This window comes from Pochonia chlamydosporia, chromosome 7 (genome assembly GCF_001653235.2).
Source record: "Pochonia chlamydosporia 170 chromosome 7, whole genome shotgun sequence".
Lineage (NCBI taxonomy): Eukaryota > Fungi > Ascomycota > Sordariomycetes > Hypocreales > Clavicipitaceae > Pochonia > Pochonia chlamydosporia.
This window is the reverse complement of record NC_035796.1, coordinates 1,224,337-1,243,658: the sequence shown is the minus strand read 5'-3', so window position 1 is coordinate 1,243,658 and position 19,322 is coordinate 1,224,337. Positions and strand designations below refer to the sequence as shown.

Below are 19,322 nucleotides of genomic sequence, written 5' to 3'. Positions count from 1 at the left end.
GCTTCACCAAGCCACCTCCTCTCCCCTGTTCTAGTTTCTAAAGTTGGTTGCAGGCCTGGACCACCATGGACACCCTGGACAGAGCTTGAGAATATCGTATTTCGTCCGGTGTTCTGTTGCCTGTCACTTTTCTCGCCGACTTTTTTTTTTTTGTTTTTTTTTACTTTTGCACTGCATACAGGGTCCTGCAAATGCAATCAAAATATATTATGGGCCACTTAAATTCAGGTGAAGTGCGACTGGGGCAGTGCAGTTTTGCATTACTTCACTTTTCACGTTGCCTTGAGCTGATCATCGACATCAGGTCTTTCGGGTGGCGTAGAGGAGGCTTGCGTCCTGTTCGAACCATTAACCAACTTGGAAGACGACTCCGGCACCAAGGTAAACGGCGTCAGATCGAGGCCTATGAAACGAAAGACTTGGCCTTTAGCAGCACATACCCCGCGACCGGCCATTGACAGCTACTCAGCTTGTACTGGTATCCTCCATCTATCATCTTGGGAGTCTGCCGGCAGAGAAGTCCCGATACACCTCCTCCACGCCACAGGAACCATGATTATGCCTGTTTCCAATACAACTCGCTGCAAACTTCCCACACCAGATCTATTTCTGCTCTGTGGGCGATTCTTCGTCGCAGAGGATCAGTTCATGCGCATAATGGCACCTAACCCACTTGGCGTCCCTTTGTGATGCATAACTTGTTGGGGTAAAACAACGGGTCAACGGTATGAGGACGTTTTGAAGAAGATCCTTGGACTTTAATAGAGCGATGCCCCCAGTGACTCGAGTTTGCTCCAACCGCACATATAGCTACCTGCTGGTAGCGTTACATTACTCGGTGCTTTGACCTGGCACGGTGGTCAATGCCCACTCACCACATGGAACAATTTTTGTTGTGTAATACTATTTTCAGCGACAGATATGTCGGACTACCAAGGATATGCTCCGTACAGGACAACGGAGCTTAAAGCAAGGACTCAGCAGTACGGCCTTGAGCTGGCATGCAGACCATACTGTCCGTCGTGCAGGACAATGAAGTTGGAGTTGGAGAGCTAATGTGCGTTCAGCGTTTGCATCCGTGTCCATTGCTTTTGATGTGATATCCTTGAACTGCTCAGGTGTCTACACTGAGATGTACACTGAGATGGATTAACTTAACAACTTCTCAATGTCACGGGCCAGCGCACTTCCAAACTTCGTCTATTCTTCTTACGATAGGCACTTTCATAACTCGAAAGATAATTAGCTCGGCAACGTCGAAGTTCAATGTTACCATTTAACCCCTCTTTCGCTATGGGGAACGGGTGATTCGACTTGTAATAATGCTGGAAGAATCTGGGCATTCCTGGATGATCCGGTGTAAAGTTTGGTGCTCGAGCAATTTGCGGTCCTGCTCGGCTGTCTGCCACTCTGCCACAGAGATGGTATCAGGCTCGCACAGGTAATCAACGATTCCTCGAGCAACGCACTGACGGCGACTGTCTCTCGCGTAATCTCGCATCCTCACCACCTGCAGATAAACAGTTGCTTCATTTTCCCATGGATAAATTGGCTCTCGTACGAGGAGGTTGTCATGGTGGCCGAGAGCCGGGACTGCCCGGCTTCGATGCTCTCATCTAGACTTCTAGCAGGCTACGCTACATGCTGTTGATAGCAAACTCTCTGTCGAAAGAATTTGAGATGGAGCTGACTACAACACTGACAATATCTGAAGTGACGAGCATTTGAGACACACGTTTCCGGAACAATCCCAGTCAATAGACACTACTTCTTGAAGAAATTTAGAAACTGTTGAGATGAGTTGAAACGGCCATTGGACAGAGACTGAAAGTCTGGGCGGATAAAAGGACATTACTATCCTATCCACAACTTTCACAGTCCCTCGTCACCGTTCCCTTAAAACTCAAGGCCGAACAAGATACCAGCCACAAATGCATCGCGTACAGATCTGGTCTTACAAAAATCGGGTTGACAGGGATTTCGCCCCTGTTGCGACACTGGCCGCCGTGGTGGAGTTGGGAATATGGAGACCGGACGCTTCAGTTCCTCCCACCACCACAACCACCAAAATCCATAACCACGACACCCCAGCCCCTCATGACTTCCTTCAGGGAATAGCCGGGTCGTCAGGGGTCTGAAGCTGTTTGACTCCATCCAGTTCAGAAAGGCGTTCCAGCCTCTTTGACCCTGGTTCCTGCCAGTTGCTCGAGCCTAGTCCAATTCGGACTGGCTCGCCGTCATCTAGTGGACAATGGTGACCTCGTGTTACGCCTTGCAGTTGGTTTCAACACCATGTATGTACTTTGATGTATGTATGTGCCCCGTTGCCTCTGCGCAAGTTGCAACCACCTGGGCCAAGGGAGCGAAGCCAACCAGGACAACTGTGACAAGGGCAGACGTCCTCTGCATGAGAAGGTGAACGGTGCGACTTTGGACATCCATCGACCTGCGTCAACCCATTCCCCCCCCACATATCAACACAGAGACTGACTACGGCCATACCCTGACCAAGGCAACCTTCGTCTCAGATTCCCGGCCGGTGCATGCTTCTCGATGACTTTGACACCCAGGGTTCTCTGGGACTGGGCAAGGGGCACGGTTCCCAAGAGCTTCCCGATGGTGGGCATCCGTGAGCGTGGACCCTCTTCTCTTCATCCAAGCCAAGGCTCAAAAGGTAGACTTAGGATGATCCATGCTAGTCACACTGCGCATTGAGTGCTTAGACCATGGCGTTCCGCAGATATATACCTCCAGTGCCAACATGTCAATGCCATCCCAAATTCATTGCTTGACCTGTGTGTTTGTTACTTGAGTTGTGTGCCTTGAGGTATCTACTTCAACAACATTGAAAGGCTCTGTGACGTCTCCCTACTAGCTGTAAACCTCTAACTGCTAGGCAAGCCACGCATAGTCAAAGGCACTTCTTCATTTCGATGGCTCACATTGCGACTTGTATCGCCAACCTGGAGCCTGGCTCTATATCAAAGCCATCATCTCCAGCACTATCGATGCTTTCTGTGAGTACTTTATCCTATGGCTTTCCAACTACCTATGACAGAAAATTAGTCTGGCTTACACGGCTTCCACTTAGACCACACCACCTACATCGTCAATGGAGAAGCCGTTTGCCTGGAGAATGCTTCCAACGGACCAAAAAAAGTACCAACTATTCCCAAAGGACAAACAGCTTCCGAATTTGAATATAAACAAGTCCTTAGACCCAGAAATGGCATTTGCTGTAGCCATGGGCGATAGAAATGACAAACAGGTTGCGTCTTCAACTTTGCGCCTTCGGGTCAACCAACATAATCCTATTAGACGACGGAAAATCAGCGTGCCCGAATTAGAACCCATGACTACCGTTCAGGAAATTGCAATGGACTCCCGTTAGTATCAACTCTTTCGAAGACTACTTGATTCTGACCCAACAGCTAACTCTGGTATAGCCACGATACCTGGACGACCACCTCTCCACGAACGCTCTGCCAGTGCCCCCGAGGACGCAAGAGAAGAGAGGCAACGGGCACCAATTTTCATCAACGACATCAGATTACCCATTGGCGACGAGCTTTCCATGTGTATTGACGAAGCTCTTCCTCCACACGCCTTTGGTGCCCCCGTCTCACAGTCTTGTGCTCGACGGTTGACTCCTCTAGTTATTCCTGCCAACGAGCTTCCAGCCCCTCTTCTGCAATCCAGAGTCTCCAGTGCCAAACTTAGGTCGGATAGCACACCCCCAATGACATCTTCTCGGAGCGCTCGCATTGAAAACTCACCCCTCAGTCGATCACGAATCACTCCAAGCACTTCCTCACCTGATCTCTCGTATCCAAGGTCTGCCACAATTGAGACCTCGTCTACAGTTACGTTACCAACTCCGATATCCGCTCCCATCATGGAGTCTCATCGTGCCTCCCCAAGACCCTGGGATGGGGCTAGCATTCGCTCAGCGCAAAGTGACCGAGGTGTGCTGCCGCCTCTACTGGACGAGCCACGGAAACCCAATGTGCACATGCATCGCCGTGGAGCATCAGAGTCTTCAACGTCCATGATGGACCGTGGAAGGCCAAGAAAGCGAGCCGAAGTTCGTAATAACAATGGACCCATCCTGAAATCCAACGACACAAAGAGGGCTATGAGTTGTGAGAGACGAGCTTTCGAGGAACTGCCAAAGGGATGGAAACCGTCGGAGGCAGTGCAAAAGCTCAGCGCGAAAGACATTACGGCCCTTCACAAACAGGCCTTAGGACAGGCGGAAAGGTTTGAAGTTCTCAAGATCGAGGACGTCGATGCTCTATCAAAGGAACTTCGACACCTAGATGAACGAACCGATTACCTGCGCCGCACATACACGTCACTGCGCGCCGGACGTCGCAATTTGCACTCACGCATCTGCCAGTACCTTCGGTCGCCGAGGGTGGCCAAATTTAGCCATGAATCCATGCTGAAGCAGGAGGAGGCATTGGCTGAACTAGACGCATCAATTGATGACTGGGTCACCAAGCTGGAACAGGCAGAGAATCGTCGTACTAGAGTTCGTCAGAAGCTCCTTGAGCATGTTGCGGCTGCAACCTTGCTCCCTGTTGCAAGCGCGGGACCTGGCGTGACAGAGCCACTTCAGCAGGTCATGTCTCCTGGAGGCCCTCGTGAACTATCTACACCACCGCGAAGCCCATCCAAAACAGAGTTTGCAAGTCGAGCTGGGAGCGCCTCACCGTCTCCTCAACGGGTCGTTGCTCAAGTCCCTAGTACAATTCTTGAGCAACCTGTTGTTGAAGAAGCTGCTGAAAATGGATCCAGTCTCAGCAGGGCCGACAGTGCAGTCACACTCAAGAGATCTGATGTCGAGAGTATCCGCATATATGCCGGTGATGACGTTTACGCACTTCTTGCTGACGTAGAGAACGAAATCTCCAAGATGGGCGCTGGCAGCTCGCCTACGCCGACACCTGAACCAACTACTGCCACTGCCAAGGAGATTCAACACCAGAGACAACGAAGCCACGAGAAACTTAGCGGCTGGGCCAATGGTCCAAGCCCTCCCCCTCTTGGCTCTGGAGCTGCATCCTCTACTTCTGCAGGTCCCAAAGAAACCACTCCAGGTACCATCAATACCACACCAACCACTACACCAACCGCTGCTCCTCCTCCTCAGCCCACACCATCTTCCAGCTCAAAAACCACGGGTAGCGTGGCTGCCGCGGTCGCTGCCATTAACAGGGATTGCAAAAATGCAACTCCTAGTCCAGTGTCACCTAACACCAAGGATGGAGGCAAAGAAGATGCCATTCTTCTTACTTCAGCCGTCTTCAAACCATAATTTGCTACGGAAACGAAGATGATACTCATACTGAATCATTTACATCATGCGAGATACGACATGACCATGACCACGACCTACCCATCATCTGTGGCATTATTTTAGCTTTTTGCAAACTGTATCCTTCCTTTCGATACCCCTTACGCCACCTGGGACTTTTCTTTTCTCTATTGCATATTCTATTTACGCATCTCTTCCTACTGGATGCCTAATTCATGTTTGCCGGCGGCATTCTGCGTTTCATTTTCCTTCACGGTCTACATTAATTCTTCAATGGGGAAGCCTTTCATATGAGATTGCCAATAAGGGAGCAATCATGTTTGAAGTAATAATATTAAATGAGTTTTACGGCTGTCTGGAGTTTTTCAAGGCGGGATAGGTACAATACCTCATTATTCATACCAAATACAACCACATTACTACAATTGAACCTGTCACTCAGCCTCCATTGACCGCATCTGTGATGTTGGTCCCTTACCGGAAGCATCAAGCGCCCTAACAGATTGTCCAGGATTACTTAGATCTTCGTCCTAGCTACAGCCTGCATCTACGATGACGACGCCCTTTAAGGATTAATGCAACTTCCTCTTAAACAATACCACCCATGGTCGCTAGTTGCAGGGCATCTAGCGGTGAGGGGCAACAAGCAATGGTATACTGGCACATACTGCGTTAGAAGACGGCTCAGTGGCGTGCGGCTGGGGGAGTCGAAATAACAAGGCTCTCGATGTCGACTATTTCTTCGTGGGAGGTATGGGGGGTTCCTAGTGATGACGCCTCCGTGGCTGAGGGCTGTCAATATCGTGATGGTGAAATTATGGAGCGCCCAGGAACGGCTGGGGGTGACTTATCTGCACGGGGCAGTAGTTCGTGCTTGGCTGAATGAGATGTATATGAAGGTTCGTAAATTACACTCACGATTGGTAAAGGACACCCGTTTTATGTGGGCGGCAATATGATCATCCGTTAAGATGTGTGACGGAGGAGCTGGCCTACTGCATGATATCCTTGGGAAGATTTCGATACTTGGCAATTATTACAGGCTTGATCGGTTCATTATTGGTTCAATGTGCGCAAGGTGAAGTATCGGCACTTGCTGTCCGGAGGGTACGCTTGAAGCTGAATATCAACAGGAGTGTGCTACAAAACCGCAACACATATCTATGACCAACAATGCTTCTCAGATGAAGCATGTGTACACTCGATGGTACTATTTCCCACGAATCAGACCTAATGTACTTGCTGCTTGCCTGCTTGGCGTATCGATCTACTCTCAACATGACCAGCGCAGCAAGGCAGTCTCGGCATTCACCCCTTTCTATAAAGTCGTACGGTTTAGTTCCTGTTTCGGCTGCAAGACGATCAGAATGGAGATCAATCCAACTCTCTGCCGTAACCTCAACCATAGTTCCTTGCCAAGAGACGGATCCCCTTCCCTCACTGCAACTCTACCACGCGCCTTCTGGGACAAATACGACGCCAGTTCTGGCCCAAAACGTCACGGAAACCATTTTCAGTGCTTCATGCATGCAGCACATCCTTCTTGGACGCAGCACGCCTCCTATTTCTGATAATTTTCCTCCCGTCCCGCGGTGAAGGCAGGCCAGTCAAGTTTAGTCTCGACACACCATCAATAAAGGGGATGCTGCAGACATGCCTGTTTCTGAACCACATGGCACGCATGCATATCTTGGGTGTCTTCAAAGCCGGCCAGTCCGTATAATTTACTACTTGCATGCTAACTGGCCTAGCTTCACGTCGGGAATCGAAAGACAAAAAGTGTTCTGCAGATCGGACTTTGACCACCGAAGTTAGCGGAACGGGGGTTTTGATCCTTCATGATGTTGGTTCCCCATGTTCCTGCCACTACGTCTGCACGAAATAGTTCAAGTAGTTCGTGTGTCTTCTCGTTCTTCTATCCAAAACCAGAAAGGCCATCTTTCCCATAACCTCCAAGCGATGCAGAAAACGCCACCATAACCTGGTTGCCTGCCCATCAAACCAGTCTAAACTCCATCCCCAGCTCCATCTCCAGCCCATCCAGAATTTGTCACCACCAAAGCGGGGAAACATCCTTCCAAAGAAGACCACCAGAAGCGCCTTAACGCATGCGTGACCTCCCACCGAAGATTTGCACAGGGGTTAACGAAGCAGACTAACACTCCAGATGTCGTTTACAGCAGTTTCAACCTACCTGTGGTAATGGCACTTCCTCTCAGCCCTGGACGAAGATCGCCTGATTTGCGGTGCTGGACACTCCACACCGGCACTAGTAGGGATGGGGCACGACATGAGACGAAACGATAACTTTTTAGCCACCGGGAGCGAAAACTGAACGTGGAATCATCCCTGTTCCCCGCAAAGTAGATTGAAGGGCTGTCATGTCAGTTGATGATGCTTAGTCTGACGGTGTGCGCCCGACGTGCATGTTGCTTTTTTTGTTTAATAGGATAGCCGGTGGACTAGATAATCACCTGCATGGAGGAAGCAATTCCCCGGACGGACTGCATCTGGTCATCCATGAGTGACTAGCGTGATGGTGTTGGTGTTTTTAGTTTGTTGTTATTGTCAGGTCCACATCTCGATGCAGATTTTCTTCCCACGAACGCTTGGTCCATCTTGTGCTCAATGCCACGCTTCGGTTGGAGGCACGTCGGTGGTTTGTGACACGTACCACCGCCACTTGGATAGAACGATCTACAATACTTCTACGATGCTCGAGTCAATGCCACTAGGAGCCTCACATCGTCATTGCGAGTTGTTAGTTTCGTTTGAACCACAGAAAGATGTGATGTGAGAGACGCTCAATTGTAGAATCAATAAAACAGCACCCGGTGCTATTTTGCTCTGCTTGTTATTAAAAGTATATAGGTGTGTGTGTTATCTAGTCGTTATGCCATGTTTTGTCAAGGCTCGCTTTTTCGCCGCTGTTTCAACTCAAAAACAAACAGGATGGACAGAAAATAACATGCGTTTCCTGCTCGTACTCCGTTCCTGATATGACATGTACTCGTACATTACCAAGCCCGTCAAACTCCTCACCGGTAGGCGTGATTGCCGTTCAGCCCCCCTCAGCTTAGGAGGAGCAAATCTTAATCTCTCGGTGTCAAACCGCCACCCCCAGAACAGTCGTCACTCATCGTCAATCCCAGTTCTGTCCTGCAATAATATCAGTGCGTCACAATCCTCACTGTTTGCAGAATTAGTCCGAATATCAAACCCCTCGCCACCTCCTCTATCTGCAGGCAGTCAAACACCCTGCCAAGTGCTTCACCTGTTGCCGCTTGTCCCATGACACCCATCAACGCTGCTGGAACCCCGCTCTGGATGAGCAGCTTGCGTGCCTTGATTGCCAGCTTCTCCTTTTCGTCGTTCGTCAATTCCTCCGGCCAGGTAGCTCGCTCCTGGTCCGTTGGCATCGTGTTCTCTCGGAGCTTGCGCAGCTGGGCCGCAATTCCGGCATCTGACGTGTTTGCATCGAGCACGGACGACTGTATCAGGGACTGCACGGTGAGCAATGACGGGTTTCCAGGTCTCAGGAGAAACGACTTGGCTGCAGTAAGGAGTGTGCGGCGAATGTTCCATGCCGACGACAGAGTGTACATTTCATTGATCACGGCAAACAGCAGTTCCACGGCAACCCGTGTTTCCTGTTCCGACATCTGTGAGTACTGTTTGACAGGTTTCGCAATCGTCTTCTTCCCCCCGTTCAAGTTCGATAACGATGGTGCACTGGAGCTACTTGGCAAGCCGCGAATGGTCTGATAGATGTTTGCGCCGTCGTTTTGTCTCGACTGTGTTTCATCGCCATTCACCGATGATTCGTAGTCACTGGCCATCTCATCGGGTGGCGGCGGAAGCTTGGTGAAGTCAAGACTGACAGTTGATGGTGAGCGAAGAGCTGCCAAACTGGATGCTCTACTATGCTCTCTGCTTGGTCGTGCGCTTGCTGGCCCTGATCCAGGCTCCATCCTCTCAGCACTGCGTCCCGTTCTGCCCATTTCCCCGTCAAGATCGCCGACAGACTGGTAACTCGGCCGTCGTGACATTGGAGCCATTTTGCCAGGTTGGGTGGAAATGACTGAAGACCGTTGACTGTCCATGCTGGCCCGGTCTGACCTTGCTGGAGATCTAGCAGAGTCAACTCGCGGCGGCGTAGATATCGATAGACGGTTTGCAGAGTGAGTCAAGTCAACAGACTGGCTGGTCGACTTCCTAGTGAGGCCTGCAATGTTGCCAAACACTCCACTGACACCGCCAACCAACGTCTTCCCTCCTTCCATGGCACCTTTTGGCGCAATAGTGAGGACATCGAGCATATTCTTGCCAACGGCCTCCCAACCAAATGACTTTGAGTTACCGTGAGTGTGGCCCTGAGACTTCTCCAGAAACCGCTTCATGCCTTCACTCTCCGCCAGCGACTGATACCAACACGCGTCTCTCAGGTACCTTTCAAGCTCTCCTCGGAGAGATTCTCTCGTGTGAACTCTCCAATTTGGCAATTCCTTGTGCAATTCCGTGAAAGCAGTAGCCCCAGAAATAGCCGCAATCCTTCTCAGAATTTCGTGCAGCGTTTCGAAGTCTGAGTATCGTCGAACGATCATCCAGCCTGTGTGTGCTGAAGACGAAGGCTCGACTTGAATTAGATAGTCCCAGTTGGGTTTATTTCGCATCTTGCCCCCGTCCCCTGTGGCATCGTCGTGTAGCGTAAATGAAGCGTTGTGAAGGGTGAGCGGAGCTTTTCTGGGACCATCCTCTTCGTTATCTTCCGATTGGCCTGCGGGAACAATTTGATCGAACGAAGTAAAGCGCTGCTCATTCGAGCGAGTTGGTGACGATTGTTGGCTCGACGACCCGAGAGTCGATCGTGGTGTAACCGGCGTGTTCCCTGTCTCGCTTTTGCTTGAGAATCCATCCGTTGATGTGCCTCTGGGGGATACTTTTTCTCCAGAATCTCTCGATACCGTTGACTCTTCAGGCTTCTCGGTTGGTTGCTTGGCAGTTTCTTGAGCCTCTGCCACCAGTTCCAGGCTCTTGTTCGGTGTGTCTATCTTGTCCAAGTTGATCGAGGCTTGTTCCTTTCGTTGCCCATCCCGAGCCATCATTGCATTCATACGCTTCATTTCTTCCATGGCCTCTTCTAACTCTTCATCGGCTCTACTCAGCTTCTTCTTATGGCCGAGCGATTCTTTTCGACGCGAAATTTCCGAGCTAGAACGGGCCACCGTCGGCTTTGCAATACCAATATTGCCTACATTTCCGTCGATATCCGCAAACACATTAGACCCTGTATCGCGGCCAGTCTGCATCCCTACGTCAATGGCCTGGTTGATGTCAGGTTCGCCGGCCTCGAGCAGATACACAATCCATCCATTGATCCATTCAGCCTTGCTACAAGTTTGCAAGGTTGTCTCAAGTACGGAATTTGCAAGAATTTCTCGCAGAAAAATTCGAGCTGGGTCGCAGTTTTGTGAACCCCGGTCCAAGAATCCCAAGAGATCCTCGGCAACCATTCTGAACTTGGCCGCCTGTTGTTTCTGGTTGAGTAGGTTGGCAAGCCGAGAATCTGGATTTGATGCTAGGTAGTTATAAACTGCATCTGCGGCAGTCATATTCGTCTCAGGAGGTAGATCCGCAAAAGCAGCTGCGAGTTCTGACAGCAGGGCGATGACAATGGAAGAACTGTTAGTGAGCAGATCCAGGAACGCGTCAGCCGGTCGTTTCCTTGACATGCGATTGGCGATGGCTAAAAGGTAGGAATTTAGAGTCTTCCGACATGCAAGGGGGAACGAATGATCCCCTGGTATAATTGGAGTGTACCACCACTTGACATAGTCTCGAATAACTGCATCCACGAGTCCGCCCAGGGCGTCCCGAGTTTCGGGCCGGAAATCGTCAAACGACTTGATGGCAGCCTCCTCGGCATCTTCATCTTGACTACAGTCGCTTGTCTTGATTTGCTTCATATCAAGCCATAGTCGATCGAGAACTTCGGGCCCTTTTTCTCCTCTGACAGCCTGCGCTATGGCTGGGTTCTTGGCTTCCAACGAGATGAATGCCAGCACTCCGGCAACGGCACCAATAAGCAACAGTCCGATTCTGCCAAGGATAGCATATAGAATGGCAGAAAATCCAACTGCAATCCCAGCCAAAGTTGTTGGTGTAGCTTCAGATATGAATTTCAGGGCCTTTGCAGCCAGAGCAGACGTCTTGCCCTCAAGGTCCGTCGGTGCGGACGCAGACGCTGGTGCCACATTTCGGTCCGCTGTCTCGGTCTTCACTTCTTCATCTCGGTCGCACGTCGTCGCCGGGTCAGGCTTCGAGGCCTCACGCCCAGAAATTGGCTCACGAGAGACGGCCGGCTGGTTTGCGCCGTCGCTGCTTGCTGAACTCATGGAGGGAGCAGCCGTACTCAGTGAGGCTGGACAAGAGGGACCCAATGACTCGAAGGATACTCAATCGTATGGTTTGTATACCACCATAGCAATAGTGCCGCGCGTGCGTCGAGATGGAGCTGGGGTGGTTATTGATGCGGAGCGGAGAGGGAGATCCAGGAGATGTTTGAAGTCTGCATCTGTTGTCGCACAGAGAGGATAAGCTGTCTCAAAATTGGGCTCCGGTTGCCCTAGCTGTCAATCAGGGGAGCCTCGTACAATTCAATACTGTCTGGTCTGCACATGTGGCAAGTCAAGTTCTTGGGAGCGGGCCCAACCCCTATAAGTCGCTAATTTTAGCGTAGCCGTCTGCCGTCAATCCCGGCCTGCGCCACACTGTGACACAAACGTCGTCTTCAACAAATATCGATGTTGGACTCTGGACAAAAGGGCTTATAGTAGAAGTAAAACGTAGATGATAGTGCAATTCAAACTCCATAGAGAAAAATGGAATTGCGTCACTCGATTCATGCAGTTCATGGCGTTAAATTAAGTCCAAAGCTGTCCTAATACGGTTGAGTTTTGTGTCGTCACGTGAGTTCGTGTTCGCCAGCTGTAGCAGCTGTCAGTCTGACGCGTTCAGAAACACGATCCACTTTGAGGCTTCAAACAGTTGAACCTCATCATCAGCCTCAGCTTGTTGCACCGATTCCTCCCGCATACCTAGGTAGTTTTCAAACGCAACGATGCCTCCTGTTTCCAAGAAACGTGCTGCCGATGATTCTGATGAGGATCAAATGGTCCCTGTCAAAACATCGAAAAAGACCAAGCATGGAATGACTGCAGATGGTGAAGACGACGAAGGGAATCCATTTTGGGAGGTATGGTCTACAATAAACACATTCATCGTCTACTGCTTTTGGGGAAAACTAATCAATTTCGTCGCAGCTCTCAAACAAACGCCGCGTGGGAGTTTCGAAATTCAAGAACATGTATCTTGTTAACTTTCGAGAGTACTATGAGATGAATGGCAAAATGCTCCCAGGCAAAAAGGTGCGTATACTAGGTGCCGCTACCGTATCCAATTTCGCCAGTATTTTAACCGAATCCACAGGGAATTTCACTATCCGTGGCCCAGTATACAGCTCTTCTGAAGGCTGTACCCTCAATCAATGCCGCGCTTCGACAAATGGGTCAAGCAGTGGAAGACGTTGAAGACCTTGATGAGACAACAGTCGAACCGGCCAAGAGGCCAAAGAAGGAGAGGAAAACATCTAAAGCGAACATTGAAGCAACAAGTGACGAGGAAGAGGACTAGAAGTTCCTTGACCGCAACAAGAAGAGGAGCAAAAAGTGAAGAACGAGAGAAAAGTGGTTTGAGTACCATCTTTCAAGTTGTAGGCAAGGCGTTGGGGTTTTGCCTTTGATTGTAACGGCTTCCAAACAAGTTCGTTTGGATCAGGAGAAGTCCATGAAGACTGACAGTGTATTACAAGTCTAAAGAGGTATGGTCATTGCTTTTGACTTTTTGCTACTAATACGTTTGACGAAGAGGTTGTGAAATTGGGATGGAATGTATGAACAATTGGCCTGTATTCTTGATTGATACATCAGTTGGGCCTAGCAAGATGTGATGGACAGAAATTGACAAATTGCTATACTATGATGCTCGTTCCGCGTCCGATATCGTGCCTGAGGTCACTTGCATAGTTTTGAGATGATCGTGCATAGTATGGCCAGTTTCATCAGCGTGTATGTCCGCCTTGAACCTAGATTCCTTACCAGCTTTGAGGAGCACATGGTACAATAGCTTGGCTCGGATATATTGATCAGGTGAAGTAACTTGTTCGTGATGTGAGCAGCCACTTCATGTGGCCAAGACCCACCTGACCCCATTTTCCCCTATTGTTATCTCCACTTAGCTCTTGGCTGGACATTGAAGTGACCAGGTGTGTTTAAACTTGAGGATGCGCTGGGGTTGCTGAGATATTTCAGATTGACAATTTTGGACTCTTTTTGCTGTGCCAAGAGTGTTGGTCGTACGATAACCAAGAATTTATCTACGGTGGCCCGGTCCCGGTGTCTGGTGTAACCAACATTGAAGGTGTTCATGTTACAACCACGGGCCTCTTCGGCATCCGGCTAGTTACCCACTTCTGCGCCTGCGACGTCGCGGACTCTGACGTCGCTCCAGGTTCGCTCCGTCGCAGACAACCAGACAATTTGCAGGTTCACACTTTCCCAGAGCCACTTTTTATTCGGCCTCCTCGCTGCTTCTCCTTCCACAATCAAGCATTGTATCCGAGGTTTGATCTTGGGGCTTTCATTTACTACCATTTCTACGCTCGTTTTTATTGAGACGCCAGACTATTATCCAGGCACAGGCACTTGAACTACAGTCAACGCTGTTCCTAGACCGGCGCATCTTCTGGCCCTGTGAAACCACGCCAACAGGAGCGTTCTTCATTCGTGGTCACAATAACAACGAACCGCATTCTCTACATGAGGCAGGCCTCAGTACCAGACACTTTCTGCCTTCTAATACACGGTTTAATTCATGATTCATCTTGGTGTAACGTCGGTGCGCCGCCACAACATTCAGCATGAGGCTCCCGTTCCACATAGGAATTCACCGTGTCGAATCTGTCCACAACTATGCCGGAGTCCTTGTTCCGCTAGAAGAAGCACACCTTCATAGCAAGTCTGCGAGATCCGGCCGCACCGAATACGAATCGCGAGCAGGCGGTCATGACGACGATGTCGAAGCCAGTGACGCCGGTGACAAGAATGAAGACAGCGAGAGGCAAGGGATGTTGCAGATGGAGGCGGCGGAATACACCATCGAAGGCCTGCGAAAGGAAACAAGGCAAGGCCGTCAGGGTCAGTGGACAGAGTATGAGATCAAGTCGAAGCTTATAAACAAGGCCATTGGTGATATCGGCATGGGACGATACAATTGGCAACTGTTCATCCTCTGTGGTTTCGGATGGTTTGCCGACAATCTGTGGCTGCAAGGCGTCTCGCTTACTCTGCCATCGCTATCTGCCGAGTTTAGCATTTCAGAAAAGACTGTCAGATACACCACAAGTGCTCTCTTCGTAGGCTTGTCGCTGGGCAGCTTCATCTGGGGCATTGGATCTGACTATCTCGGCCGCCGCATTGCCTTTAACTTCACATTGCTTATTACTAGCGTATTCGGCATCGCATCGGCCTATGCGCAAAGCTGGACAGGTGTCAGCTTATTATTCGCTTCATTAGGATTCGGCGTGGGAGGCAGTCTACCCGTGGACGGTGCCCTATTCCTTGAGTTTCTCCCCGATGCGTCCAGCTCACTCCTTACTCTCCTCTCCGTTTGGTGGCCAGTCGGTCAGCTGGTGTCTTCTCTAGCCGCTTGGTACTTCATCACCAAGTACCCCATGGACCAAGGTTGGAGATACTTCATTGTTTCCATTGGTGTCGTCACATTCGCCATGTTCGTCGTACGATTTTTCATATTTCGTCTCTTTGAATCTCCAAAGTTTCTTCTCAATAAGGGTCGGCAGGATGAAGCTGTAGCGGTCGTACACGGCATCGCGTACAGAAATAGGACGAAAACTTGGCTTACCTCCGAACTCCTGGATGTGGTTGCTGCGAGCGACGATAACGGCCCAGAACCTATGGAAGACCATCTCGAACCCCCCTCCCGGTCCAACGCCTTAAGCGCTAAACTGAAAAGCTTCTCAGGCGAGAGACTGAAGCCTCTTTTCCAAACAAGGACTTTGGGAATTGCTACAGGTCTCATATGGTTTTGTTGGGCTACTATTGGCATGGGGTACCCCCTGTTTAATGCGTTTTTGCCTCAATATTTTTCCCACGGCGGTAACGGCTCCGGCGATGGTCAGAATGTACCGTCCGAAACATCAGCAATATCCAACGAAACTTACAGAAACTATGCGATTACCTCGATAATGGGTGTGCCCGGCAGTATACTCGCTGCATATCTCGTCGACTCGCCGTCGCCTTTTTTTGGTCGCCGCGGCACTTTGGCTGGCTCCACGCTAGTTTCAGCCATATTCCTCTTCCTCTTTGTCATATTTGGGAAGACCCCAACCGCCCAGTTGGCATTCTCCTGCGTTGCCGCGTTTTCACAAAACATCATGTACGGCGTCCTGTATGCTTTTACTCCTGAAATCTTCCCTGCTCCCGTCAGAGGTGCCGGAACAGGCGTGGCGAGTTTCTTGAACAGAGTTACCGGGTTGATAGCACCAATTTTGGCTGCTACAGTTCCTGGAGATGGCGCAACGACTCCCATTTACATGTCTGCGATTCTGATTTTGTCTGCGTTTGTTGGCATGTGTTTGATTCCCATTGAGACGAGAGGTGCACAGAGGCTATAACAGTCTTTCGTCCCACGACGAGCTTTTGTATATATTTGTATTCCCGGTTGATTTGGGATAGAGTCTGGGTATGGGTCTGGGTCTGGGTCTGGGTCTGGGTCTGGGTCTGGGTCTTGGTTTGGGTTTGGGTCAGGACCAAGTTTGCATGGATTGGTATGCGCTCATCGACGAGCATCCTACATTTACGTATGATATGAAGCATATGGTATTGTTATGCCAGCGCTGAATGCTGCAGCGGAGCACACAGTAATGGAGGATGCTGGCTAGTGTTACACGGCATGGTCTATTTGACTGTACTTTTACAAACTCTAGCGTAAATACATCATTTGCATCTTTTCCACCTATCCACCTCTTCATGTGCAGTCGTCTATCTGTTCCCCTTAGCTCCGCTTGGAGCATCTACCCTTCGCTTTGTCAAGGACCTGCCCACCGCATCCCTAACCATGGGATCCGCCCGAATAGTATTTTGTACAAGCCACTCCCGCATCTTGCCCTGCAAGTTGCTAATGCTCCCGGGGTCGCCCTTGAACGGCGCGACTTCCATATCCATCAGCCGGCCAGCGTCGGCGTCAATCTGCTTCGACAGCGTCTCCAATCGCACCAGACTCTCCCGCAGAGTCTTTTCATCATCCTCCGCCGCTGCCTTTTTCGTCTTGGAATCCTGCACCAGCAGGGGTCCTATTTGCGAAAGCGCAATATACACCGTCAACGTGACTTTTCTCAACAGCTCAATCAGCTGAAACGGCAGATAGGCTTCCCGCAATGTGAGCCGCGTCATAACAGCATTGACTAGATTCAAAAGCGGCGGAAACTCGGGCCTCGTCACCGTATGAACCTCAAACAGACAAAGGGTCATGAGGATGAGCCACCTGTAGAATTTGCCAAACTCCATATACCCGAACAACCCGAGCACGTAAATCATCGCCGCAGCAACAGCATAATGCGGCAGCGTGGTGTAAAGCACGCCGCGGGTGACAAAGTCCTTTATGGTGCTGCATTTCTCCCAGTTGACGATGACGTCGCCGAAGCGTTCGTATGCGAACCGCTTGGCGACATCTTGTAATGTGTCTGCCGCGAGCTTCAGGTGGATGAAGTAGCTGGCGGACTGGGCGGCCGAGTCGGGGCTCGTCTTGTCGGGGTGGTGGAGGGCGGCTAGGCGGCGGAAGCGAGACTTGATTTCGCGGTCAGTGGAGGCGAAGGGCACGCCGAGGTCGGTGTAGTAGGAGGAGCGTCGGCGGAGGTCGTAGTCTGCTTCGTAGATGGTGTAGAGGAGGTAGGCTGTCACGACGAGGATGTGGATTCGGCGACGGTGTTCCTCGTGTCGTGGGGTGCCGGGTCGGGGCTTGGGGTCGCCGGCGCGGATGGTGATGCCGTAGTAGATGGTTTGGATCCAGGATGATGCGAGCTGGATGAGTTAGAGAGTGGGATTTGGATGGGGTGCGTGTGGTTCTTACGCCTGGGAGGAAGGACCAGCCTACTAGGGAGAGGATGGCGGACATGGTGAGTGATGAAGCATCACGGTGTTGTGGTGTTGGGGTGGTGATGTTGGCTTTGATATTGAATTGTATGAGGACAGGTTGCGCGGTGGATTCAAGGATCAATTGATGTCTGGTGCCTGGTGCCTGGGCGGCTATGACGGTTGCTGTGGGGCAGTTTCGCTGGTGGTCATTCACGGCTACGGAGACGTTTCGACGGAGCTGAATGGTTTGGGGGAGTTTGAATTTGAATGATGTCGTTCGACTGGCATTCTGTGTTCTGCAGCGACGACTTCGATACAGTCATCACAGTCACCGATGCAGGATGCAGAATGCAGTTGATTTCTGCATTGTGAGTATAAACGGTTGGCTTAGACCTGTGAAACCAACAGCGGGCAGAGCTTGCATGTGAACAAAGCTTCCTGCGCCAAAGGTCAAAGGGACTCAAGCGTGCTAGTTGACATCAATGATGGTGCCCGACTTGCGGAAGAGTCTGGCGGTTGTTTCACACAATTGATGACGAATGAAGGAGGCTGTCTTCCAAACCAGGCACATGTGTGAACAAGGGAGAGGGAGGCATTGGAGGAAACATTGAAGGGCATTTTTGTGCCATTGGCCAAAGTTAGATTTTTGGTGAGGCTGTATTATCAACAATCGCTTTGATTGTACGCCACGCCAGCGGTGCAAGCAAAACATTTGCCTTAAATTAGAGATGTCTGGTCCAATTGTATCGGCAAATCACTGCCGAATCCAATACAGCCGCATTTATTAACCCCAGTGCCATCAAACGACATGATTTTTCACCGACCTGTACGGAGTAATCGGGGCTGTCGCCCAAAACAGAAGGTCATGTCGTAGCCACAAGTGACTGGAACTAATTGAGGATGACCCTGAGCTATCTTCCAAGGCTCGTGATGGGTGGTGATCCTCCTGCTTGGTAAACTGAGTGGATGGACGTGCCAATGATCGACAGCATGCAGCAGGTTTGAAGCGAGCATTGAACCACCCTCAGCAGTCAGAAGGGTCAGATGGCAGCCTTTAGCTGTGGTCGACAAAGGGGACGTTATTTCCGGCTGCTTTCTTCTGTCCACCGTTGTCGTTACAAACGGAACAAAGCAAATACAGCCCAATTATTGCTGGCGTCTCCTCATTCGACCTTTCGATCTGTTGTCTCAGGCAAGGCGGCACATTTTAACCGTCGGCGCTAATTTCTACACAATAGAGAGCTGGTACAATATCACTCCTCAAACGGTCACGCCTCCGAAGCGCCAACTTCTCCACACTTTTCACACACCAGGTCAGCAACAAGCTGGGGATAAACCAAAAGGCTAGCTACTGTAGTCACACAGATCTCACAACCCTTGCCAATCAGGGTCGCAATAGCAGCCACAGCAGGGGACGTCGCCGAGTCTGCTGCACCGCCATTGTGCCAGAGTCAGCGAGACCTTGGCGGCGAAATCGGCACCCTGTCCGCGAATGTGGTGAATTGCCTCACCTCGTTGGCCCGATGCCCATCCAAGCGAACCCCGAATCCTTCCTGGGTTAACCTGCCCATCTGAGCAACCAGGGCACATGGGCGATGGAACGTATTGATGGGCTGGCCCATCTACGGGCCAGTTTGGGGGAAGCATATAAAGCTGCTGTGCAGACTCTCCTCGGTGCAAATTGGTGGCCGAGTGTCTCGTGGACGTCGGTGAGTATTTGCTCCTTCGAATATCACCAAGATTTGTGTCGTCTTTGGGCCATCGCAAAGTTCCTAACGCGAGTCTTTTTTTCC

At 50.6% G+C, this 19,322-nt stretch overlaps 6 protein-coding genes across 6 annotated transcripts; 3 read left to right on the top strand and 3 right to left on the bottom strand.

Moving 5' to 3' along the window:
• Positions 1 to 2,933: 2,933 nt before the first annotated feature.
• Positions 2,934 to 5,320, top strand: VFPPC_07251 (up-regulated during septation domain-containing protein; the record flags this gene model as incomplete). Its single annotated transcript, XM_018286146.1, has 3 exons — positions 2,934 to 3,017; positions 3,092 to 3,386; positions 3,447 to 5,320. 3 exons carry the CDS (start codon positions 2,934 to 2,936, stop codon positions 5,318 to 5,320), a joined length of 2,253 nt encoding a protein of 750 aa, XP_018139763.1.
• Positions 5,321 to 8,490: 3,170 nt separating this feature from the next.
• On the bottom strand, positions 8,491 to 11,715 carry VFPPC_07249 (PX domain-containing protein; the record flags this gene model as incomplete). Its single annotated transcript, XM_018286145.1, has 1 exon — positions 8,491 to 11,715. One exon carries the CDS (start codon positions 11,713 to 11,715, stop codon positions 8,491 to 8,493), a length of 3,225 nt encoding a protein of 1,074 aa, XP_018139764.1.
• A 725-nt stretch (positions 11,716 to 12,440) lies between these two features.
• On the top strand, positions 12,441 to 13,012 carry VFPPC_14192 (transcriptional coactivator p15 family protein; the record flags this gene model as incomplete). Its single annotated transcript, XM_018291962.1, has 3 exons — positions 12,441 to 12,575; positions 12,643 to 12,747; positions 12,809 to 13,012. 3 exons carry the CDS (start codon positions 12,441 to 12,443, stop codon positions 13,010 to 13,012), a joined length of 444 nt encoding a protein of 147 aa, XP_018139765.1.
• Positions 13,013 to 14,297: 1,285 nt separating this feature from the next.
• Positions 14,298 to 16,070, top strand: VFPPC_07248 (sugar transporter; the record flags this gene model as incomplete). Its single annotated transcript, XM_018286144.1, has 1 exon — positions 14,298 to 16,070. One exon carries the CDS (start codon positions 14,298 to 14,300, stop codon positions 16,068 to 16,070), a length of 1,773 nt encoding a protein of 590 aa, XP_018139766.1.
• A 367-nt stretch (positions 16,071 to 16,437) lies between these two features.
• VFPPC_07247 (membrane associated DnaJ chaperone) lies at positions 16,438 to 17,569 on the bottom strand (the record flags this gene model as incomplete). Its single annotated transcript, XM_018286143.1, has 2 exons — positions 16,438 to 17,475; positions 17,525 to 17,569. The coding sequence occupies 2 exons, from the start codon at positions 17,567 to 17,569 to the stop codon at positions 16,438 to 16,440; spliced, it is 1,083 nt and encodes a 360-aa protein (XP_018139767.1).
• A 1,328-nt stretch (positions 17,570 to 18,897) lies between these two features.
• VFPPC_18099 (hypothetical protein) lies at positions 18,898 to 19,176 on the bottom strand (the record flags this gene model as incomplete). The annotated part of the gene is made up of 1 exon (XM_022429755.1): positions 18,898 to 19,176. One exon carries the CDS (start codon positions 19,174 to 19,176, stop codon positions 18,898 to 18,900), a length of 279 nt encoding a protein of 92 aa, XP_022285167.1.
• Positions 19,177 to 19,322: the final 146 nt, after the last annotated feature.